At 32.2% G+C, this 20,292-nt stretch overlaps 1 protein-coding gene across 1 annotated transcript; it reads right to left on the bottom strand.

The window, feature by feature from the left end:
• Nucleotides 1-1,437: 1,437 nt before the first annotated feature.
• Nucleotides 1,438-19,913, bottom strand: LOC127723027 (solute carrier organic anion transporter family member 3A1-like). The gene is made up of 10 exons (XM_052229436.1): nucleotides 19,599-19,913; nucleotides 17,995-18,353; nucleotides 17,020-17,106; nucleotides 15,304-15,495; nucleotides 13,850-14,014; nucleotides 10,439-10,625; nucleotides 6,991-7,102; nucleotides 4,649-4,803; nucleotides 3,587-3,651; nucleotides 1,438-1,748 (listed from the first exon to the last, which is right to left on the bottom strand). The coding sequence occupies exons 1-10, from the start codon at nucleotides 19,901-19,903 to the stop codon at nucleotides 1,489-1,491; spliced, it is 1,887 nt and encodes a 628-aa protein (XP_052085396.1). The 5' UTR covers nucleotides 19,904-19,913; the 3' UTR covers nucleotides 1,438-1,488.
• Nucleotides 19,914-20,292: the final 379 nt, after the last annotated feature.

Raw genomic sequence — 20,292 nt, 5'->3', positions numbered from 1 at the left:
TGCTTTCACCATATATTTTTAACTCCCAAATTAGTTTTCTCCGTACCCATACATTCGAAACAGCTTAGTCGGTACTTCCTTGAAGAACAGCAAGGATACACTACATCATGAAGTAACACAAATGTGGCAAAAACATTTAAAGATATAAATGATAGTTAAATGTGAATCATTTTAATCTATATATAAACATGATTGATAGTCGACGACAAGAAACACACCAGTCAATTACACACTAAATAGAAAACATAAAAAAGAACCCAACACACCAATCGTTGGTCAGCGTATGTTATTTAGTTTTTTCTAGAATGAAAATCCAGTTCGGCAACTTTAGTTGAAATTCCAAGGATCATAAAACAGACATAGTAGTGTTCCGAATGTCCTTAATTGTGACAGGTAAAGGTAGTCCTACATTATTTTTTTATATCGGGAAAAGGATGGAATAATTCGGATTTCTCCTCAATAAAGTACACAGCTTAGTTTTGCTGCTTTCGATGAACGACTTCAAATAAGTTCAATCCTGGTATGTTGATATCATGTACACAAGTACAAAATATTAACTACTATTTTATAGCTGTTGGAATAATATTTTGTTTTGTTGTTTCTATTGGCCATTATCGAGTCTATCACGTCCTCCTGTCTTCTTGTCATTTCAAATAGTGATACATTCGCTAAGACCATACCAGTATATGTATGGTTAAATGTTGGTATACGTGTTCCAATTCTTCTTAATACTATATATATATATATATATATATATGTATATAAGGTGTCAAAGCAGATGCAACAAGATAGGAAATGATTAAACCTCAACAACACACTGTGGATTCTTTTATTTAAGTGAGTACCAATTTTCGTGGATTAAGGAAAACTTACATGTCGTGGATGTTAAATTTCGTGGTTTTGCCGAAGTCTGCATACAAGCCTGTAGAAAATTTGTTATTCGTTGAACCTTTTAATTTCGTGGTTCACATGTGCCTTTGAAATCCACGAAAATTGGTATCAAACGAATAATAATGAATCCACAGTAATTTCAAATCCCATTAAACATATGAAACGAAAGGTTCGTATTGCTCCGTCATTAGTTTTCTTTGTGGTCATTTGAAGTCTTTTTCTTTTGCTTTTGACTTTTCTTGTCACTCTATGTTCTCTCCTGTATTGACTTATGTTATTTTATATATTTTTTTTATATATAATTATCTTCTTTTTTCGATCCCCTGGTAAGATACAAAGATTCTTCTACTGGCCAAAGTCAGGTTTTATGGATTTCCACCTTTTTTTTTTTACCTTGCAATTAGGTAATTTTGTAACTCAGTCTTTAAAACATATTATCTGGACATTAATTAAATTAACATATACATGCTTATAGATTCAATATTAAGAAAACTCTTAACGATTAAAGGTATACGAAAACATCTGTCATGATGAAAAACACAAACGGATAAATAAATGTTTAAAGCCACAACAAAATAAACTAGACATTGAAACATCTTATATAACTGTTGTTTTATTCATTCCATGCCCATTTTCAGAGTTCTTTTTCTTTGAGTCGTCTCTTTTTGCAATATGAAATATGAATATGTACAGAACGAAAACTATCAACCTTACTCCAACTTCAACAGAGTTCAATGTGTATCGCATAGCTTCAATGTCATACAATGCGCATGCTCCTTTTGTTCCACAGGAAGTACTCCATTCTTTACATACACTGTCAAATAAATAACCAAACACTATCGGTGCAGGGATGAAAACTAAAAGAAAACAAATAGTGATGTTAAGAATTAATCTGTGACGCTGTTCCCCTATTTTTGACATTTTTACCTATTATGTCTGTTTGTTTTGTTCACGCATTGTTGTCAATATAATGGAGCTTTATGCGGCTGTCATACAAGTGAGAGGTTTAGCTAGCTATAAAACCAGGTTTAATCCACCATTTGCTACACAAGGCCATGCCTGTACCAAGTCAGGAATATGACAGTTGTTTTCCATTCGTTTGATGTGTTTGAACTTTTGATTTTGCCATTTAAAAAGGGTCTTTTCGTTTTGAATTTTCCTCGGAGTTCGGTATTTTTGTTATTTTACTTTTTATACTTGAGTAATTAACCACGTGATAAAGAGAATGTTACTTATGATAAACTTACTGAACAGCATACAGTCGTATATTGTTTTAACTCTTTGTGGTATTTCTTTAGATTGTCTGTACTGTTTTCGATAATATGGTAGTCATAGCTCAATTATGATATGGACTATACATTCAATTAAGGACGTTTACTGAATCCCAAAATTCAAGTATAATAGATATTTTAAAAAATATACCATAATCATAAAATTGGTATTTGTGATTTTTATATAGTATACGTTGTAAGTTGTAAATACTTTGTAATAAAACAACTGATGAAATTAGTAACAAACATATTATATCGTGAATTTACATAAAATAATTTCTGTTATTGTTTTCAGTTATCATGTAGCTCTTTTATTGTTCGTCACAGCTATTATTAATTTGATCAAAACATGTACACGTAGATTTTATAGATTTTTCTTATGATCCTTTTTCTCGAAAAACATCACAATGGCATTGTTTTATGAGATAAACTCAATAACTGCATGTATCGATATTAATATATTGATATTATCGATATCAATGGTTTGGCCGAACAACACTGCATTATGTCATCGTGGTGTTAGAATGAAAATTTATACCCATTGATATATTAACTCCGTGAAATTGCATCCCATTGACATATTTGACATTTAAAAAAAACATTACCCATATCACCGGCATGGGACGTTTGGGTAAATATAAAAAAGAAGATGTGGTATGATTGCCAATGAGACAACTCTTCACAAGAGACCAAATGACACAGAAAGTAACAAATATAGGTCACCATACGGCCTTCAACATTGAGCAAAGCCCATACCGCATAGTCAGCTATAAAAGGCCCCGAAATGACATGTGTAAAACAATTCAAACGAGAAAACTAACGGCCTAATTTACGTACCAAAATCTGAACGAAAAACAAATATGTAACACATCAACAAACGACAACCACTGAATTACAGGCTCCTGACTTGGAACAGGCACATACAAACAGAATGTGGCGGGGGTAAACATGTTAGCGGGATCCCAACCCTCCCCCTAACCTGAGACAGTGGTGTTACGGTATAAACTTTTATATCGGAAGAGACCGCCCCCGTGCTTGCATTTGAGCAAGAATTTGGTAAAGATGGTAGGCATCATCTTATCGCTATAGCCAAATATTTTGTTCACAAATTCATTACGTTTCATATGACGGCATGTTTGTATATCCAATTATTCGGGGTTTTGGGGGCGTTTTGGATTTTTTTGTAATTGCCTGATGGAATTTTGATTAATTTTCATCCGTGAGGAAATAGGCTTGTATGCAGAATTTAGCAGAACTGCGAAATCAAATATCCACGAATATGCAGGTTTTACTCAATCCACGAAAATTTGTACACACAAAAATAAGTAAATCTACACTACTAGTATCTGATTTTTCAACACATTCCGTTTAATACTCTTACATCCACTATGCATCTAATGTGTTTCAGTAACAATAGTATTTACCTGTAAGTGATAAAATGAATGATTGCATTCCAAAAGCAATCGACTTATCCTGATCTTCTAGTGACCTGAAAGAAAATAATCAAAACTCAAATTGTTTCATTTTAAATAATTATGATGTGTGTTAATTTCCAATTCTTACAGTTATGATATTGTGATTAAAATAAGGATGCAAATCCCTCATGCAAAGTTGATCAATGCAGTGTGTGGTGTCCATTTCAATTGGATTTCATGCTTAAATTAAATATGGTCATAAGTGGGGGTTTTTTTATTTTCTTTTTTTTTCATTTTTTTGTCAGCTTTATTTCTACACCATATACGTGTTATATTCACGGTGAAACAGTATATTTTTGTACTTTATTATGTTCACCCTGTCTTTAAAGGTAACTTGAAAACATATCAGAGCACAATAAAAAAAAACATATTTATGCAACATATGTAAAACTGAAATTCGATTAAGCCATTCTGTTATTATATATGAACTGTTATAGTGGAAGTGTTTCCCTCGGTTTTGGTTTGTGACCCGGATTTTTTTCGCTTAATCGATTTATGACTACTGAACAGCGGTATACTACTGTTGCCTTTATTTATAGATGTTAGGAACATGTAAGTCAGTTGGTTTTTATTAAAATACATTTTATGCAAGATATCAAATCAGAAACAACAACATTAGTATTTGTATATAGAATCTTAAATCAAAGGGCAATTACTCAAATTCAAACATTATCATAGAATTCGGTATATGCGTTTCATGTGTATCAAGGTGATCCATATATCATTCATTAAATCTTCCATACTTTTCATACATGTTTGGTTACTCCCTTTAACTCTGATGTTGGAGTTAAGAATATTTAAAGAGCAATGACACAACTTGTCAGTATTTTCGGTTTTTAATGCTTTTCAATTTCGTATTTGACTTGACTTTCCAACTGTTATGATTCAAGAGCCTCTGTATGTAAACGATACAAATGAAACTCGCGTTTAGCATACCAAATTATGAGCCTATTAGCTTTAATGAGTTGATTTTGTTCTCGCCCCAAATAAAATAATAAACATAATACTCACCGTAAAATGATAAGAGAGACAGGAATTACACTCATAGTTCCAACAAATGTGAGAAGAACTTCCACAACTACATATGGTATCAAATAAGGACAGTTACTCTGACAAATACCAATTGTTACTGTTCCATTGGCTGCCTCACTACAGCTGCTATATATCTGCATAAAACGAATTTACATATAAATAAGAAGATGTGGTATGAGTGCCAATGAAACAACTATTCATCCAAGTCACAATGTGAAAAAAGTAAAAAAAATATAGATCAAAGTACGGCCTTCAACACGGAGCCTTGGCTCACACCGAACAGCAAGTTATAAAGGGTCCCAAAAAGACTAGTGTAAAACAATTCAAAGAGGAAAACAAACGGTCTAATCTTTATAAAAAACGAGAAACGAGAAACACTAATGAACCCTACCAACAAACGAAAACCACTGTTCATTTTTATCATTACCAAATGTTATGTCTATGCCATATATGATGAATATACTAGTATATATGAGACTCTGAAAGGTGATAGTACCTCTTACCGCAATAGTCACGCTGACGTGCGTCTTTTTTTTCTATCACGCTGATGTGCGATGGTTGTGCTACATCGTTAATGGTTACGTCGAAGTGCAAATATATACTTGGATGCTGTGTATTTACCAAGGAATAATATAGATCACCGTAGATGGTTTTATTGTAACTGTAGAAAATATTGATTGTTGGGTTGTGAAACGAAATCGATGCTTTATAGCTGCTCTTGTACGATCCGATCACCATATAAAACTTTACGTACATGTCACAAGACAAAACGACATCAGAAACACACCTCCTATTCTAAACGGTGACGTTGATGGAAGGTTAATAAGGACCCACAAACGCATGGACTCAATTGATATATTCCATCTATTGCTAGCGGTGATTAAATGTAAACTAAAGAAATAAGAACAATTTGAGACATTTGACATACTCCTATTGTAAGATGTGATTGACAGTAAAAAAACGCAAACCTAAACAAATAGGTTCGTTTGATATAACCACCCTATTCTTAGCATTGATTGACGATTTACGAGTTTTTAATGTCCCCTTGGTATACGCAGCCTCTTCTATGGACAAACAAACAAATGGACGAAATTGATAAACGTCCATCTATTCTTAGTATTGATTGAAGATTCAGGACAAACAAACAAACGTATGAAAACAGTTGATAAACAACACCAATTGCTCGAATTGATTGAAAATTGAATACAAGCATACAAATGCTCCTCCAATAGTTATATTCATTGGCGATTTAGTGTGCAAAAAGATAGAATGAACACAATTAATACTCCTTCAATTCCTACAGTTTTTTTAATACATAGTACCGACGAACGAATAAATTAACACAATCAATAGAGATCTACCTATTTTAGCGTTAATTGAATGGTAAGTTCAAACAAACAAACACATCGACACATATGATATTTTGAACATATTGCTAGAGTTAGTTGAAGATTCAATACGGACAAACGAACAAATTGACAAATGGACACAACATGGACGGAGAGTTGTCTCATTGGCACTCATACCACATCTTCTTATATCTATTAACAATTCATATTTTCCATATATTGTTAAAGTTAATTGAAGATTTAGTACGGACAAAATAACAAGTGGAAACAATAGATAATCTCCAGATATTTTTAAAGTACATTGAAAATTTAGTATTGGCAAACAACAAATGGACACAATTGACATATTCCTTCTATTGCTAGAGTTGAAAGAAGATTGAGTTCGGAAAAACAAACAAATTGGTTTAAATAAAAACAAATTGGTATAACTTAAACACTCCACATACTGCTAGCATTGGTTTAATCGGATAAATACGGATAAACGTACGCATGGGACACAATTGATATATTACACTTTTTGCTAGCGTTAATTGAAGATTTAGTACGTATAAACGTATTAGACACAAATAATATAATTCATCTGTTGATAGATATGATTGAAAATATATTACAGACAAATGAACAAATAGAATCTATGGACAAACTTTACCTATTTCTAATTGAAAAGGGCTTAAAAGTTGTTTCTTTATCTTTTATTGTGCAAACCTAGATAGTTGTAAAAGAGGCGAAAGATACCAAAGGGACATTCAAACTCACAAGTCGAAATTAACTGACAACTCCATGGCAAAAAAAGAAAAAGACCAAAAGACAAACGGTATACATTATAAACACAACATGGAAAACTAAAGACTGAGCAATGTATGTACATATTTATAATGAAAATTACGTCTTGGACATGTTGAATGTGTTTGATTGTTACCATGATAAATATAATGCAATGCCATGAAACTCTACCTTACGTTTGTCACTTACATTAGAAATCATGCTCGTACATCCAGCATGACACGGCGAATAAAATGTTTTCCCGATCCCATCACATACTGCCATAAACTGTAAACCTTCACATTGACAACCTTGTGGTGAACTATAAAGAAATACAATCTGTGCTCATTATTACTATACAGAGTAAAGATGCATTTTTCTTGTGATGATAGGCAAATGTTCTTTTGTTCAAAAAAAATTGAATAATAATCTTATATAAATTGCGTACGTCCGAAACGTTTTCTGAATTAAACTTCTTCAGGAACCCTGAATCCTACATATTGGACAACAAGAGAGTGTAGAAACGTTTTGAGCTATATAGATATAAGAAGATGTGGTATGAGTGCCAATGAGACAACTCTCCATCCAGGTCAAAATTTATAAAAGTAAGCCAATATAGGTCAAAGTACGGTCTTCAACACGGAGCCTTGGCTCACACCGAACATGGTGTAAAACCATTCAAACAGGAAAACCAAAGGTATAATCTATATAAAAAACGAGAAACGAGAAACACTTATGAACCACATCAACAAACGACAACTACTGAACATCAGGCAAACAATTGCAGCGGGTTTAAACGTTTCAATGGTACCAAACCTTCACACTTATCTGAAACAATAGTGTAACATCACAACACAGAGGACACACTATAAAATATCAATTGAAATGGCTTAACTGAATCAAAATGGACATTACAAGAAAAGAGTTATCTTTATAGTATCTATCATGATAGATATCTCGTTCTTGTCACGATAAAACCTTTTAGAGTATCTAATATTCTCTAATATTGTTTTACTTAGTGTAGTTTTCAGTACTAGTATTTGGAAGAGCTACACATGTCAAGGATATTATCTATGATGAGTGTATTTATAGACCAGAATAAAAATTGTATAAAGTATCAATTCATTCAAATCTACTATGGCAATATTGCGGAAATAAAATATCGAAAAAAAAGTCTATTTCAACCAGGCATGGGGCAATGCTAATTTGTAATTGTAATGCCCTGTAATGCATTACATTTTCCCGAGTAATGCATGAAATGTGTAATGCCCACATTTTTTGCATTACATGTAATTGTAATGTAATGCATTACATTCGCAAAAATGCATGCCATTTATGCATTACATGGCATTATAGAGCATTACTTCTTGTCTGGTAGTGCTATTTATTGCAACAAGTTTCAGGGATAATAAGTACTACTGTTGTATTCTTTCTTTTAAGGAAATAGGAAAATTAAACACAAATCAATGTCTAGTTAAAGGATTAACAACAAGTGTAAATTTGAACTGTTGTAAAACTTATAATTTTCTTCATCTTATCTTAATACTAAAACATTTATACTAATAATTAAAACAGATCTATTTTTAAACATACAAAAGTAAAATTGTTTTTTACTTGTAGTCATTTTAATATACCATTATAGTCATTGAAAAACAAATACATGATATTTAAACATGAAAGAAATAAATTGAATGATTTGATAATTGACACCTGACAAAAACCACTAATTAGTTTGTATACCAATCAATTCCTATCTTTTGACAAGTGAATTTGTGATTTTAAAGTAATTAATTAACATTGAGATTAAGTTAACAATATATAATTCAAAAAAACATAATGGTAGAATAAATTCCTTAAAACATTTCTGTTATTTCTTTTGTGAGAAAACACAGAGATGTATACTTCGATATTTAAAAGCCTGACCCAGAAGAACTATCAACCTTGGCAAACTTTGTAATTCATCTAGTATTCAGAATTATCAATTAAATGACCCAAAGCAAAACAAAGCCATAGATTCACTTTTCGAGTATATTGGTAGAAGTGATTTACTTCTATTTACAACAGTTGAAAGCAAAATTTTAAATTTTTTTTAGAAAATCTTAACCCAAACTTTCAAGTTCCAATCCGGAAACATCTCTCATCTAAATTGATACAGATTAAGGCCAAGAATGATTGTAAAAAATTGTAGGATAACCTTCAGGAAGCTAATCACATTCGTTTGACTGCTGTCATTTGGTCTATAGGGCAATGAAAGGATTTTTATAATATCTATTTAATAGTTACCAAGATTGCAGTATACAACGTTTTATGTATGTTTTTTCTGATAATAAAATGTTATGTGTAAGATAATGCATTACTTTGGTAAAGTAATTGTAATTTAATGTATTACTTTCCAGAATACATGTAATTGTAATTGTAATATAATGCTGGTTTTGTTTAAGTAATTGTAATGTAATGCATTACATTGCAATGTAATTTTCCCCATGCCTGATTTCAACGATACAAACAATTCATTCTAAAGTTATCTTGAATATATCTATGTCTATGCGATAAACATATCATGGAAAGAAAGGGAAATGTATGATCAACAATGACATAGATTAACTACTTATTGAACATACAATATATCCTTCAACTCATTTTTTTTTTTGGAACATTTTGCATCCATATCAACAAATACCTCATTAAAAACTGCTAATTATCAAATATTATTTATTTTGGATTTCTTTACTTGTCCGTCTAAAACATTTTGACGTAAATATTTACAGGAAAGAAACTTCCCTATAGTGAGTAAGTTAAAACGCACCAAAGATACCAGACTTATAAACCAGTAAAGACATTACACGTCGGTTCGGTCCTCTTGAAATAATTTATGCAGTCTTGGTGACCTTATACACGACGTTTGGTCTAATTTAAACATCAGCCTGAACACCTTTTCAGAATAGGTGTATTAACTTGAATATAACAAAGGTTTGAAAGTATATAGAATGCGAAAGAATTTAAATACTAGCTTGTGATCGAGTAACATTTGCCGCATGATTGTTTATTAAGGTCCATAGTCAAAGTGGCGGTCAAATATCAACTATTAACTCAACTTTCATTTTGGACAATGTTCCGGGTATTTCTCAAAGAAGTAGTGTTCATAACCCAATATTTTCAGAATCCAATAATCGTGATTGCTTTGCATACAACATCCGGATATGTCTAAATAATCACATGCTTATGCATGGTCAAATATCCTTAAACAAATCAATCTAAGACAAAGCGCCTTTTTAACCTGTAGCATTTGGTGAAAATGTAAGAACATTATTTCAAGTGGGAGTCAAAGTTGACCTAAACGTATTTGTGAAGTTCATATCGAATAAAAATTGCTTTTGATTGCACAAACTTAAATTAAACATGTCAATATGTATGTTTAATCTGTAATTAAACCTTAATGAGGTGTTTGGTGTAAAAGGGGAGGTCACGGATTTTTCACTTTTCCTTAGTTGTTTTTTTTTTTTTATTTTTTTATTTTATTTTTTTGTCAATAATTCACTATTCTTTGTTTTTGGACTCAATACTTTATCGGCCTATATTTCTATATGTTTGATGTTTTGACCCATTAGTCTGTATTCTGTTAATCCCATCTAGACCCTCCTATATAGTTAAATCTCACCTGTTGCCTTTGTCAATGATCTCAGGATTTTCACAGCCAAATATGAAGTTCAGTGAGTTGAGTGATATACATATTGCCGAAATAACCAGACACATTCTTATACAGCCTTGTCTGTGCAGTTTAAGTCGTGACGTCAAATAACCTCCCAGAAAAGTACCTAGTGTTGCTGTCACTAACTTTTCAGCGCCTTTTTAATATATATATATATTTATATGTTTAATAGATGTAATGTTATCTAAAAACCTCCTTAATAGTTTACATGTACAAGAATTCGTCATCGGTGCAGTTACTGTAAACCAACTTATTTTCGCGACTTTCACGAGTATAAAAAATATGCGTATGTAAATCATCGCGAATATGTAAAACTTGGACCTTCCCTTATATATTTACGTCATCACAAAAAGAAAATCGCAAAAAAAATCGCCGCGAAGTCGTCCAAAAATGGCTAAATGCAAAATAAAATATCCACGAAAATACATTGGTTTACAGTAATTAATTGCAGCTGTATCAAGTGTAAGTTTAGTTGGTGAATCATGTTGTATCTGCGGATAAGAAATTGATGATTCGTTTCACTATATCCTTGAATGTAATCTCTAAACAAAAACTAGTTTAAATTTTCTTACTGATATGTATATTGAACTTTATTTTTTTAGCAATATTACCCTATTCCCTATCTAACGAAATAAATAAAAAGAATTTTTTAATCAGTTAAATGAAGGAGACGAAATTATAAATTTGAAATGATCGCAACTGTATTTAGTTTTCATTTTTAATTCTTTTAAAAGCTTTCACTTAATTGTTTGCCCATACATGTGATATATGATTTCTAAGAACTACATCTCTAAATGTATTACATATATGGTGTAGCATTCTTCTATTTTCATTGGTTATAACAATCATGTGATTCAAATCGCATTCAATGTAGCCTTGTATTCTTTTTTTTTTTAATTATATGGACGCTATGTTTCTATTTATGTACTTCAAAATTTCTCTCCGCCACACAACAATCCATTTCCATAATACATTTGTTACATATGTAATACACAATGGATATACATTAAGGACTTTCACTCTGTCAATATGTTAGTTACATATGGACTCCGTCCTCGGTCAATATAATCTGAACAGGTCCATATATAACGTATTGATCCGTCAAAAGTCCATAATTGATTAATATAAGATATACAATTTCTGTAGTTTTATTTTCACTTGATGATAATTGAAAACATGATTATTGCTGACACAGGTTTACTAGTATATCTATATTGTTGGGAAAGGACCTTTGTAAATTGTTGTAATTTAGTACAAAATATATCTAATCCATTAGGTTTATTATCCTACACAGTCAATATGTTTCCAAACAGCATGTTCGTTTATTTCCACACAGCATGCTCGTTTATGTCCAAACATCATGTTCGTGTATTTCCATACAGCATATTCCTTTATGTTCACACAACATGCTCGATTATTTCCACATAGCATGTTTGTTTATTTCCACACAGAATGTTCATTTATTTTCACACAGCATATCCAGCATGTTCGTTTATTTAAAAAACTTAAGTAATCGGGTTAAAATGTATTTTAAACAACAAGATAAAAAATCACTTAGTATAAAAAAATAAGAAGATGTGGTATGATTGCCAATGAGACAAATCTCCATTAGAGACGAAATGACATAGAAGTCTACAACTATAGGTCAACGTAAGCACCGTCAACAATGAGTAAAAACCCATACCGCATAGTCAGCTATAAAAGGACCCAAAATGACAAATGTAAAACAATTCAAACGAGAGAACTAACGGCCTGGTTTATGTACAAAACAATGACCGAAAAACAAACATGATGTACAGCAACAAACGACGTAACGACAAAACAACAAAAGTATGTTTTTTAAAAACAAATCAACAAAAACCATTAATTCAGCAATATGTTCCTTTTTTACTAATATCTTCTGTATTAAAAGAAAAAAGACTTGCATGTCCATTGGAAACGTTATTAATATTTTTATTCCTGAACATTGTGTATAAAGGAAACTTTATTTGCAATTTTTTCCAATGCATTGTGTAAAAAGTAGTCTCCATGACATAAAACATATTATATGTCTAAAGTAAATCATTTATGTATTTGTTATAACAGACAGACCTAAAAGTCGCGTTGCAATTTCCTTTTTATACCTGATAATCAATAAATACAGAGCTCAGTTTTTTCCAACAGCTTTTCCAATGATTTGGTTTTTTATTTTTATGTTTTATCAATATTTGTATATATCGTATAGAAACAATATGATTACTTTACGGCGGGAAAACGCACCATCTACAATAATGTGTTTGAATTAAAAAATCAAATTGTCATGCAGATTGTTAACTGATGATAGGATTAAAAAAAAATAGAAAAAAGTACGTAAATGTGTTAGACAACAAGGAAACGAAATGATGTACTACATTTAATGAATTCAGAACTTTAAAATATTTCTAGTAAAAAATGAAATAACAAAAATACAGAACTCCAAGGGAAATTCAAAACGGAAAGTCCTTTATAAAATGGCAAAATCAAAAGCTCAAACACATCTAACGAATGGAAAATAACTGTCATATTCCTGATTTGGTATAGGAATTTCCTCATATAGAAAATGGTGGATTAAACCTGGTTTTTTAGCTAGCTAAACCTCTCACTTGTATGACAGTCGCATAGAATTTCATTATATTGACACCAATGTGTGAGCAAAACATACAGACATAATAGGTAAAAACGTCAAAATTTGGGGTCCAGCAGTCAACATTGTAATATAATCTTAATCACTATAAAAACAAATAACTGTTTCAACAAAGAAACACAAAATGGCATATAAACAAAGTACATAAGCAAACATGAAAAACAAGAACTCAAAATTGACCATAGCACAATAACACAATGGCGGGATGTAAATGCACAATATCTTTTCAATTCAAAACCAAAATTAAGTTGTCGTCATAAGGTAGTTGCTCGTGGAAATCATAGGAAAATGTATAGCAGTATTTCAATCTGCCATTCAACTATCTCTTAGTTGATCTACTGTATTTGCACTCAGTTATTTTAGTCCTGCGCTTACATTGTCCACCCACCGTTTTAAGTTCATGCGATTCCATCATTTTTTGTTTGTTTCCTTGATTTGTCTTCTGAATCGATTTATGAGATTTGGTGTCTTAATTCAAAAGATCAAAGCCTACGATATTGTGATTAATTTAGTTCAAGATGCGCAATAATCAGAAGATAATGAATTTCCTTCACCAAAATGAATATAACGTTACGCCATTGGATGGTTAACCCTTGTTGAGCATGATGATAACCAATTAGAATGTTTTGCTGTGCGCTTTTGAATATCATTACCCAGAATGCATTAGAATCTTAAACGTCGACTTATTCAGTACCTACCTAATATAATGTTTGCCTTCCATGTTGGGATATTGAATTGGTTTTCTGTGTATTTAGGACCAAATGACAGTCCTCCAATCAACCCAAACAGCTGAAATACTAATCCTAATATCGTCAAACTGTAAACGGGTCTTCGGAGTATTCTAAATATAGCTATTGGAATATCTATAAAAGAACAAAATGAATGAAGTCATTTACAAAATGTTGTATATTTATAACTAAGTGTGGATTTGCATGTTGGATGATGCATGCATTTCAGGAGACGCTTACCCTGTCGAAAGGTGAAAAATGTGGGAGGTTTCGAGCATTCAAACACTAAACAAAATAAAACACTTGTATTTCAGTCACGTTTTAATGCGCCTGTCTCAAGTTAGGAGCCTGTAATCCAGAGGGTTTCGTTATTTGCTGTCTGTCATAATTATTTTGTTAATTGTGTTTATATATATATATATAATTAGCATTTATCCGGATATTGGTTTCATTTTTTAATTGTTTCACGTTTTGTCATGCCGGGATCTTTTATAGCTTACTTTACGGTATGTGTTTTGCTCTGTGTTGAAGGTCGTGTAGTTGTTAACATACTACGTAATGTTTTGGCTGAAAAGCTATGAACCCTAAGTTTGGTAGATTATTCTTATCGAAGGTTCCAGAAATATAGCTATACGCTCTAATTTTCACCATTGGTCTACTTGATGTGCGACTTTGAAAAAAGATCTACGTCAAGGTAACCGTCGTGACTTTTCTATCTAAAAATTGATGGATGGTCTAAATTGGAAACCGTAATAGTTAGAGATAAGGTAAATGATGGAAAATATTTTATGTAAGTTGCAATGCAACTATGATAATTTTTAATCGAAAAGCTATGACCAATTCGTAAGGGATATAATCTCAATCGAAGGTTCCGGAGAACGGCCATAACTCGGAAGTGAATAGTCGTAGGGAATTAAAGTCTTCACCATTCGACTACCTGACATGTTACATTAATGAAGATACAATTAAGTCAAGGAGCATGGCCACCTCTGTTAAGCTGGAAGTACCTTTTTTCTTTATAAAGTACTTTATAAACAATCATTTAGGGCGTCCGTTTGGCTGTGTGAAATTTATGAATACGCAGCCACGTCCGGTCGAAATGGGGATGCCTTGTGGAGAAAGAATGCCATGATCTAACATCTACGAACCCTTGCAACAAGTCTCTGAGAGGTCTGTATGTGGCATGTTGCAAGGCAAAATGTCTTTTCCTATCCAACATACCCTCATTTTTCAGTGATAGTCCAAATGTCCAGCCATTTATCTGGGTCGACGACCCCTACATCGCATCTCAAACCTATTATACTCCTTGTTAATTCGTTCTCGTCCTGAATATGCATTAACTATTTGCCATTTGACGTTTTAGCAAACAACAATCAATTTATTTCTTTGCTTGAATATCAAAATAACAAGTTTAATTGTTTGACCTTTCAGAACAGAACAGCATGAATTATCGCCAAAATTTTTCTGTTTTTCCTTATCTGTATTATCAGCTGGGACTATGTTTCTTGGACAACAAAGGAGGGGTAAGCCTGATGCAATCCCTAGGACTCCAAACAGCAAAAAGCCGATCCACCATGCTCCAATCCACCGCGGATCTGTTGGTTCCATTGTTGTTTCTATAAAGAAAATTGGACAAACACAACTCTTTTTTGTTTCATTTTGTTTAAAGCTGCATGAAAAGTTGTTGTTGTAAGACAGCAACCTAACTGTACAAAGAAACTAAAATAAAACATAAATAGATAAACAAATGTTTATGATGATACAATACACAGCTCCTTTTACACATACACTTTTAAGTTCAATAATTTCACAGTACTGAAACTCTACCTATTAATGTCGTACTGCTGTAGTACTTAAACACTAATATTCCATTTGAGTACCATAATTTTACAGTACTACATCTGTAGGACAGATTTGAAGTATCAATTTTGTGCTTACGATGTGTAGTGCTACAACGGTACAATTAATATAAAGTACATCGTTGGTACATTCATATAATATGAAATATTGCTGAAAGTTCTGGACTTGTATAAATGGTCTGTGTACCTTATACATGTATGTACTAAAATGTATAAACTATAGTATTATTTTCAACTTGGAAGCTTAACTTAGCCTATACAACTCAAGTTCTGTGAAATTAACCTACTGAAATAGTACAATGATCTTGAAGTACTGAAACAATACAACATTATTTAGATACGTTTACAGTACTTCAAAGTTATAGTGACTGAAAAGGTACAGATGCAAGAGTAGTTTTGAGAAGAAGCGTGTATTGCATTATTCAAACTTTACATTGTGACGATGTAATGCGCAGCGTTTACTTAACCAAAAAAAGCTACGCACAACTAATATTCATTTTTTTGTAATTCAATATTTGAATTACTATATCTTTCAAACTACATGACATTGGGATTGACCAGATGGTTTGGCACCTTGGTTCCGGAATCAAGAGTGATTTACATTTATAAATTTGTAGAATTTCTATAAAAATAATTATTTTTTAGTTCTCAAAAACTAAACTTTTACCCTAAAATGCTTTTGTATTTGTTTTTATCAATCAGTTTGTGAAAAATTGAAACTTCGTGGAAGTCCATAAAAACAAAGAAAGACAAAGTAATATATGTTACCAAATTATAATTATTACTAAATGAAAAAAAAAAACCCGCATGTTCCTTGTATATCAGGAACTATCTAACCATTATTGGAAGAGTTTTATGTTTTGTTTGGTTTGTTTTATTTTGATTGTTTTAAATCTTAACTTATGTGATCATTACACGTGTCTTTTAACGTAGTCTAGTTTTCAATTCGTCAAGTGCAGAGCAAGACAACATTTGTTTGTTTTTCCCTTTCAGAAAAGATTACACATAACAGAAATCTACAAATCAACGTTCTCTTTTAGACATACAAAGCGATCTTGTTAGCACTTTTTTCATATGCGCAATCAGAAGGGTAAAAAGCGTCCAATCAAATGCGTAAATGACTGTTGATGCGATTTCGGTAGATTTAATCTATTGGCCAAGACTATATTATCATCTAAACATCAGCCACCCAACAATATCAAAAGTCCCCATAGTCGAAGCAATAAATTTAAAGATCCAAAAGAAAATACAAAAATAAAATACAAACTGAAAATGCATTACCCTTTAAATCAACTGGTATTTTACCAAACACTCCACCTAAGGTAATGGCTAGAAATGGTCCGAACAGAGCCATGGTACTGGATATCCCTGTAATAAATACATGTCAACACCGTATAACTCTTATGGGATATGCATTTACACAGATACTCGAATGTGATTGATCCGTAAGAAATTCTCTCTTCAACAGACGATGCTGCCAAAATCTCTTTCGTAAACCCTGTATCGATTTCAATGTGATATATTCATGCGCGATCATATATCGAATGTAATGCTGGGGTTCCACGAAAGGTGATTTTTAAAGAAGAAAAAAGCAAATACCTTTTTTTAGATTTATATAATTCTTGGTTTAGAATTAAAAGGATTGGATAAAACGCATTGTTTCTGAAGAATTTAATGTGTATAGCCTTTTGTGTAATGCTTTTGAGCGCAATAAACGTTAGAAAAATGTGTTTAATGAATGAAGACGACAAAAGCATAAAATACGTGCATCTGGAATACACCAAATTTTTTTCTCTTTATAATATGCTTACATGCCTGAGGGAACCGTAAGTGTAGAAATTCAAATGTGTTTTAACCCAGACGAGGTAAAATGCAGAACTTCTTGAAGTGGCATACTCGTAAAACTAATGTAATTCCGCCACATTTGAACGTGAATGACAATGGATAGAAATCGTTTAAATGTTTAATGCTGTCAAATCATGTTTTTTCTGTCTTGAAAAATTGTTGTTTTTGTTTTTGTTCGATATATATAATACTGTCAACACTATACACGGTATGAGCCTTTCATTAGGGATAGACGCTTTTTGTTGGAGACCATATATCTATTCTTGTTTAATTGCGTAGCTGTGGGTTTCAGCCTCAACGACCTACTCTACACTTTTTATTTAAAAGAGTAAATATAATGATTCGGTTTCAAAGTTCTACGGTGAAATTGAATTCTTATCATGCAAAAACTAATCTGTGTATCGATCCTACCTAAATAAAATCCGGTCCTCGTTTTATCAGGCACATTACTGTCAATGTAAAATGTTCCAAGGGAACTTCTGGGGGCTTTTCCAAGACCTTGTATCCCCATAAATATACACAAAAGTATAAATGCAACTTTCATTCTATAAATAGATCCGGAAGAGTCTTCATGTCCCTCTGTTATACAGTCTAGTGTTGTATTTCGGTTTATAATGCATAACAAGTTAGAAGTTTTGTTTCTTTGTGAAATGGAGTTGTCGTCATCACTTGGAATCCCATGGTCCGATAAAAATCTAAGGAAACTTGTTGATACACCAGACAGTCCATATATAATTGTAAATAGTGACAAAACACGTGGTATGTGAAATCTGTCAAAAAATAAGGCAATAGGTTTAACCACGCAACATGAAGGTTTAATTCACGATTGTTCTACGTGTCATTATCGTTCTATTTTCACATAAAAGTAAACATCTGTCCATTTTAAACAGTACTTCATAAGAAGACAATAGCAGAGTCGTGTCATGTTGTGAGTTGAATTAAGATGTCTATTTTCAATTTTCGTGTTTATTGAGTATTAAGAATAACGTGTGCTTACCGAATTCGGTTAAAATTTGTTAATGCGATATAGTTTCGTTCGTATTCACTTGTTTTATTTTCATTATAGAACGTTGTGGTGCTTTGTTGGTAGGAATTATTTGTTGATTTGAAATCCTATTTTAATACATTGGGATTTTATTTTTTAGTTATACCTGTAAATTTCTTGTTTTAGATAAATATCTGCATGAAAAGTTTAAGTACGTATCCTTATTTGATACTAGTAGCATAGAAGTTACATGATGTGCCAAATTTGCAACAAAAAATATATGAAACTCATAGTTTTCTTTATTTTAAAATATTTCCACGTGTATTAAATAAGTAAGACTTGTTGCTGATTTTGCCTAAATATGGAAAGCAAGTGGGTGTGATATTTTATACACTGACGATGTGTTTAGATCATCGAGTCAAAATGTGAATCTTTTTGGCGAGTGAGCTCGGCGAACGATAAAAAAAAACTTTACATTGAATCGAGCGGTTGATTTATTCCTATATTTTCACGCAATAAAGCCGATAATTTCGTACTTTTTCTGATCTTTTCCCCAGTTTTACGCTTCACAAAATTAAGCTTGATACCGTCTCCTCACACGTTGTGACTTCTCCCCTGAGATTGTGACGTTGCTAATAAGTTCTGCTCGCGTCTCAAAGCTGTGATACATGAATAATGGAGCACCTGAACAGGGTGATATTCGCGCAGGAAAGGACGATAAATTACCTTGTATGGTCTGTTCATTGTCACTGTTATAAAATATGCCCACTCGTGTAAGCAAAACGGGTGTAATATAGACTGGCATGACAAATGAATTGTTAGAGTCATAATTTATTTTTTTGGTGTTATAAGCTCTTTGTCGTTTGTTTTAAGTTTTGGACTTTCAAATATTTGGTCTCGCGTATTATCAAAGAAACAATAATTGTCGAAATTCGTGCCTGTTGCAGTAAAATGTGTACCGTTAATTTTGTCATAGATATAACTTTAGTTTGAGATTTTGTCGGTAAAGGAAACTATATCTAACAGGTACCTGATTCCAAAATGGCTGACGAATAGAACAGTCAAAGTAAATCCAATATCGTTACAGCTGAGTATGAATCCACTCTGTGAACTCGATAAATCAAACTGTCTCTCGAGTGTGGTGATCTGGGATGATATGTAGACAGTAAGAGCATTGGTCATCAGTACAGTTAATCCATACATTACAGAATATACAGTTATATTGTGGCATTTCTGAAGACACGTCTGCTGCGAGAATCTCGTTCCACATACACCTTCATTATTTGTAATATGGTTTGTTGCACTGTTGTTCTCATCTTTGATACTTTTAGTCATTTTTCTTTGGTACCTTTAAAACAAATATGGATTAGGAAATAGGAAAAACTAATAAAGAGATGTGATATGATTGCCCATGAGAAGACTATCCATCAGAGACCAAGCTGGGGTTGTATGCAACAACCTGTATAAGATACAATAAAACCTTCAACAATGAGCATACCCAATACAGTATAATCAGCTAAAAAAAACCGACATGACAAAATGTGAAGTAACTCAAACGATAAAAACAATGGCATGGTTTATGACATATAATTAACAAAAAACAAATATTGAAAGACAGCAACCTACGGCGTCCGTTGAATTATAGGCTCCTGACTTCGGACAGACACATTGAGAAGCTAAAATATTTTCAAAATTATTAATGAAGTGCAAACAAAATTCAATGA

The sequence above is a fragment of the Mytilus californianus genome, unplaced genomic scaffold, assembly GCF_021869535.1.
Source record: "Mytilus californianus isolate M0D057914Y unplaced genomic scaffold, xbMytCali1.0.p SCAF_13, whole genome shotgun sequence".
NCBI lineage: Eukaryota > Metazoa > Mollusca > Bivalvia > Mytilida > Mytilidae > Mytilus > Mytilus californianus.
Note: the sequence above shows the minus strand (reverse complement) of the source record. Positions and strands in the feature narration are given on the sequence as shown.

Excerpts from the sequence above, each read along its gene's own strand:
- LOC127723027 (XM_052229436.1), bottom strand. The coding sequence starts at position 19,903 with ATGACTAAAAGTATCAAAGATGAGAACAACAGTGCAACAAACCATATT. Across the intron at positions 17,107-17,994 it reads GAGGACCGGATTTTATTTAG|GGATATCCAGTACCATGGCT; the intron begins GTAGGATCGATA and ends TATTTATTACAG. Across the intron at positions 4,804-6,990 it reads GTACGAGCATGATTTCTAAT|ATATATAGCAGCTGTAGTGA; the intron begins GTAAGTGACAAA and ends CGTTTTATGCAG.